Below are 3,913 nucleotides of genomic sequence, written 5' to 3'. Positions count from 1 at the left end.
CCCTCCCACCCTGGTTATAATCCCCCTCCCACCCCGGTTATAATCCCCTCCCACCCCGGTTATAGTCCCCTCCAACCTCGTCTGTCAGGCAGAAGATACAAAGGTTTGAAAACACATCCCAACAGATTCAAGAGCAGCTTCTTCCCCGCTGTTGTCAGACTCATGAACAGACCTCTCATGCATTTGAGTTTACCTTTCTCTGTATCTCTAACACGATATTCTGCATTGTGTTCTATTACCTTGTCATATCTATGTGAGGGATGATTTATCTTGGCAGACAAAACCAAGAGTTTTTACTGTATCGAGGTACATGTGACACTAATTACATCAAACCAATCAAATCAGACTCCTTCCACCCTGCCTCATCTCACCCATATCCCTTTCTCCTTCTTCCTCATGCATTTATGTAGCGCTCTCTTCATGCATCCACAGCCCCTCCTGTTGGGCATAAGTGTCCCACAATGCTCTCTGCTTCAGCGCTTTCAGAATCACCATTAGGAGAGGCCAGTAACTTCGAGTAGTGGAGAGAGGTGCGCATGTTTGCTAAAGCCCGTATCAGCAACCCTCATCCGCCATCTTGCCCTTAAACCTGCTCGATTGACCTTTTCCCACAATCCCGTGTCGTTGAGTGGGCAAAGCAGCAGCAAGGAGGGCAGTGGCAGCTACATGGAGTACGCGAGAGTTGTGGGCGGGGGGAGAGGTCGGGTGGTGAGCTGTTACTGCTGTGGCCTCTAACCAGGAAGTAGACAGAATCTGGGCAGTTTGTAAGTTGATTGTCTGGTGAGTATTTGCTGTTTATGGATTAAGATTAAACAACTTCAAATCAACAAGTGAGTAGCTGATGAGTAATGTTTTATTCCGTAAATAAGGTTTGCTGTTAGCAGTACAATGTGTTAAAATGTTAGTAGAAGTTAGTAAAGTTTAGTGAATAGTAGTAAATAAAATCAATTGGTAAGGTGTATCCAGCAAGACTATCTGATTGGAAGGGTAGCTCCAACCTCTAGACTCTGCATGCTGTACTCTGTGGGAAATCCAGGACTTTTTTTTTATTCAGACATGGGTATCATAGACTGGGCCTAGTGTTTATTGCCCGTCCCTAGTTGCCCCTTTGAGGAGGTGGGGATGAGCTGCCTTCTTGAACTGCTGCAGTCCTGTGCGGGGCAGGGACATCCACACAGTGCCATTAGTTGCAGGTTTCTGACCCAGTGACACTGAAGGAATGGTGATCCATTTCCAAGTCAGGATGGGGAGGAGCTCGGAGGGGAACTTCCAGGGGGTGGTGCTCTTATGTATCTGCTGCCCTTGTCCTTCAAGATGGTGGTGGTCATAGATTTGGAAGGTGTTGTCTGAGGATCTTTGGTGTAGACACGGGGGTTAAGAAGGTGTTTAGTGTGCTTGCCTTTATTACTCAGTCGTTTGAGTGCAGGAGTTGGGGCGTCATGTTGAGGTTGTACAGGACCTTGGTGAGGCCTCCCCTGGAGAACTGTGTCCAGTTCTGTCTGAGGATCTTTGGTGTAGACACGGGGGTTAAGAAGGTGTTGAGCACGCTTGCCTTTATTACTCAGTCGTTTGAGTACAGGAGTTGGGGTCGTCATGTTGAGGTTGTACAGGACCTTGGTGAGGCCTCCCCTGGAGAACTGTGTCCAGTTCTGGTCACCCTGTTATAGGAAGGTGATTATTAAACTGGAGAGGGTTCAGAAAAGATTTACCAGGATGCTGCCTGGACTGAAGTGTTTGAGCTATAAGGAGAGACTGGATAGGCTGGGACTTTTTTCACTGGAGTGTAGGAGGTTGCAGGGTGACCTGGTAGAGGGTTATAAAACCATGAGGGGCACAGATAGGGTTAATGGCAGTTGTCTTTCTCCTAGGGTGGGGGGTTCAAAATGAGGGGGCATATTTTTAAGGTGAGAGGAGAAAGATTTTAAAAAAGATGACTTTTTTAACACAGAGTGGTTCGTGTGTGGGATGAGCTTCCAGATGCAAGTACAGTTACAACATTTAAAAGACATTTGACTAGGTTCATGAATAGGAAAGGTTTGGAGGGCTAATGGCCAAGTGCAGGCAGGTGGGGCTAGTTTACTGCGGGATTATGGTCCAGTATGGACTGGCTGGGCCGAAGGATCTGTTTCTGTGCTGCATGACTCTACTGAGCGTCGGTGGTGGAGGCAGTGGATGCGGTGCCAATCTCATGTCGAGCTTCTTGAGTGTTGCTGGTGCCCCCATCCAGGGCAGGTGAGATAGCCAAGTCCTGGATCCCCGTGAACGCAAGATGCATCGACAGTCGGTGGGTTTTGGGACTTGAGCAACACTGTGGTAGATCCATGAGGTTGAGGGTGCTGTGGATAGTGTGTGATCAGTCGACAGCTCAGGACTATGGAGAAAGAGAGGGAAGTTTACAGTTCACAAAAGAGGAGGAAAACAACAACAAACTGCCATTCCTAGATGTCACAATAGGAACGGGGAACTTCAAACCAGCGTCTGCAGGAAAACAGCATTTAAACAGCAGCTAATGAACTTAAAAGACCCGATACAAAGAACACATATGGACCAAATACTTAACTACTTAAGCAATCATACCAACATCCACAAACAAAGCCGCATTCGGACATTATTTCAATGAGGCACCACACACGGCAGCACCAAGGAACTATGAACAGCAGAAGAAAACCACCTATATAGCATATTCAAGAAGAACAGGTACCCAATAAACACAATCTGCTGATTTCTCAACAACAAACCCAAACACCTAGACAAAATGCACTCAGAAACCCTAACCACTTTACCCTTCATCAAAGACATCTCGGAAATGACTACCAGACTACTCAGGCCTCTTGGCATCATGGTAGCCCACAAACCAACCAACACATTTAAACAGCAGCTAATGAACTTAAAAGACCCGATACAAAGAACATGCAAAATGCACATCATCTACAAAATACTTTGCAAAGACTGTAACAAACCCTGCTTTGGACAGACAGGCAGAAAACGAGCCACCAGGATACATGAGAATCAACTAGCCACAAAACGACATGACCCACTATCACTGGTATCCTTACATACAGATGAGGAAGGACACCACTTCGACTGGGACAACACATCCATCCTAGGACAAGCCAAACAGAGACACGCACGAGAATTCCTAGAAGCATAGCATTCCATTCAGAACTCTCAACAAACACATTGACTTGGATCCCATTTACCAGCCCCTGAGAAAAAGAACTGGGGATGACATCACCACAGAAACTGATTTCACCACAGGAAATGACATCACCAACCCAAGGAAGCCTAAACACATAAATAGGACGTGGGTCACTAACACCAGCGCTTCACCAGAGGCTCACTGATGATGTTACTGACTATGGTGACGAAATGTCTGAAAATGAACATTCCAGCTCAGCAAGCAACGCTACATCCAGAGAGGAAAATGGCCACTACCTGGCAGGTAATGAAGAAACAGCAGCCTGGTAGTGGAGGGAGTGGGTCCTGTATTCCAACCTGATGGATGGTTCCACAGATACAGGAATAGATAAGTCTTCCTGCAGGCAGGAATGCCAGCCTGTAATGGTGCAGCGCCAGGGTCACAGAACAACAACAGAGCATCCCGAGGGGCAGGGGTGATCAGCTCAAATTCAGGACCTCAAGAGCCAGCTACATCAAACCGAACCTGGAAATGGTCACAGTGTCATCATCTGGGGAGCTAGTTAGGAACAAACTGGCAAACACACAGTCCCTACTGAGTGAGGGCAGGCCATTCGGCCCATTGAGTTCACACTGATTCTCTGAAAAGTATTTCATTCAGACCCACCCTATCCCTGTAACCCTGCATTTCCCCACAGCCAATCCACCCTAACCTGCACATCCCTGGGCATTATGGGACAATTTAGCACGGCCATTCCACCCTAACCTGCACATC

At 47.3% G+C, this 3,913-nt stretch overlaps 1 protein-coding gene across 1 annotated transcript in view; it reads right to left on the bottom strand.

The window, feature by feature from the left end:
• Positions 1–2,263: 2,263 nt before the first annotated feature.
• Positions 2,264–3,913, bottom strand: part of LOC122544380 (galactose-3-O-sulfotransferase 4-like) — a 15,016-nt gene continuing 13,366 nt past the window's right edge. Inside the window, exon 3 of the mRNA XM_043683624.1 lies at positions 2,264–2,371. Within this exon, the coding sequence (XP_043539559.1) occupies positions 2,366–2,371 (6 nt within the window). The 3' untranslated portion in view covers positions 2,264–2,365. The remainder of the gene's footprint in view (positions 2,372–3,913) is intronic.

The sequence above is a fragment of the Chiloscyllium plagiosum genome, chromosome 48 (genome assembly GCF_004010195.1).
Source record: "Chiloscyllium plagiosum isolate BGI_BamShark_2017 chromosome 48, ASM401019v2, whole genome shotgun sequence".
Classification (NCBI taxonomy): Eukaryota; Metazoa; Chordata; class Chondrichthyes; order Orectolobiformes; family Hemiscylliidae; genus Chiloscyllium; species Chiloscyllium plagiosum.
Note: the sequence above shows the minus strand (reverse complement) of the source record. Positions and strands in the feature narration are given on the sequence as shown.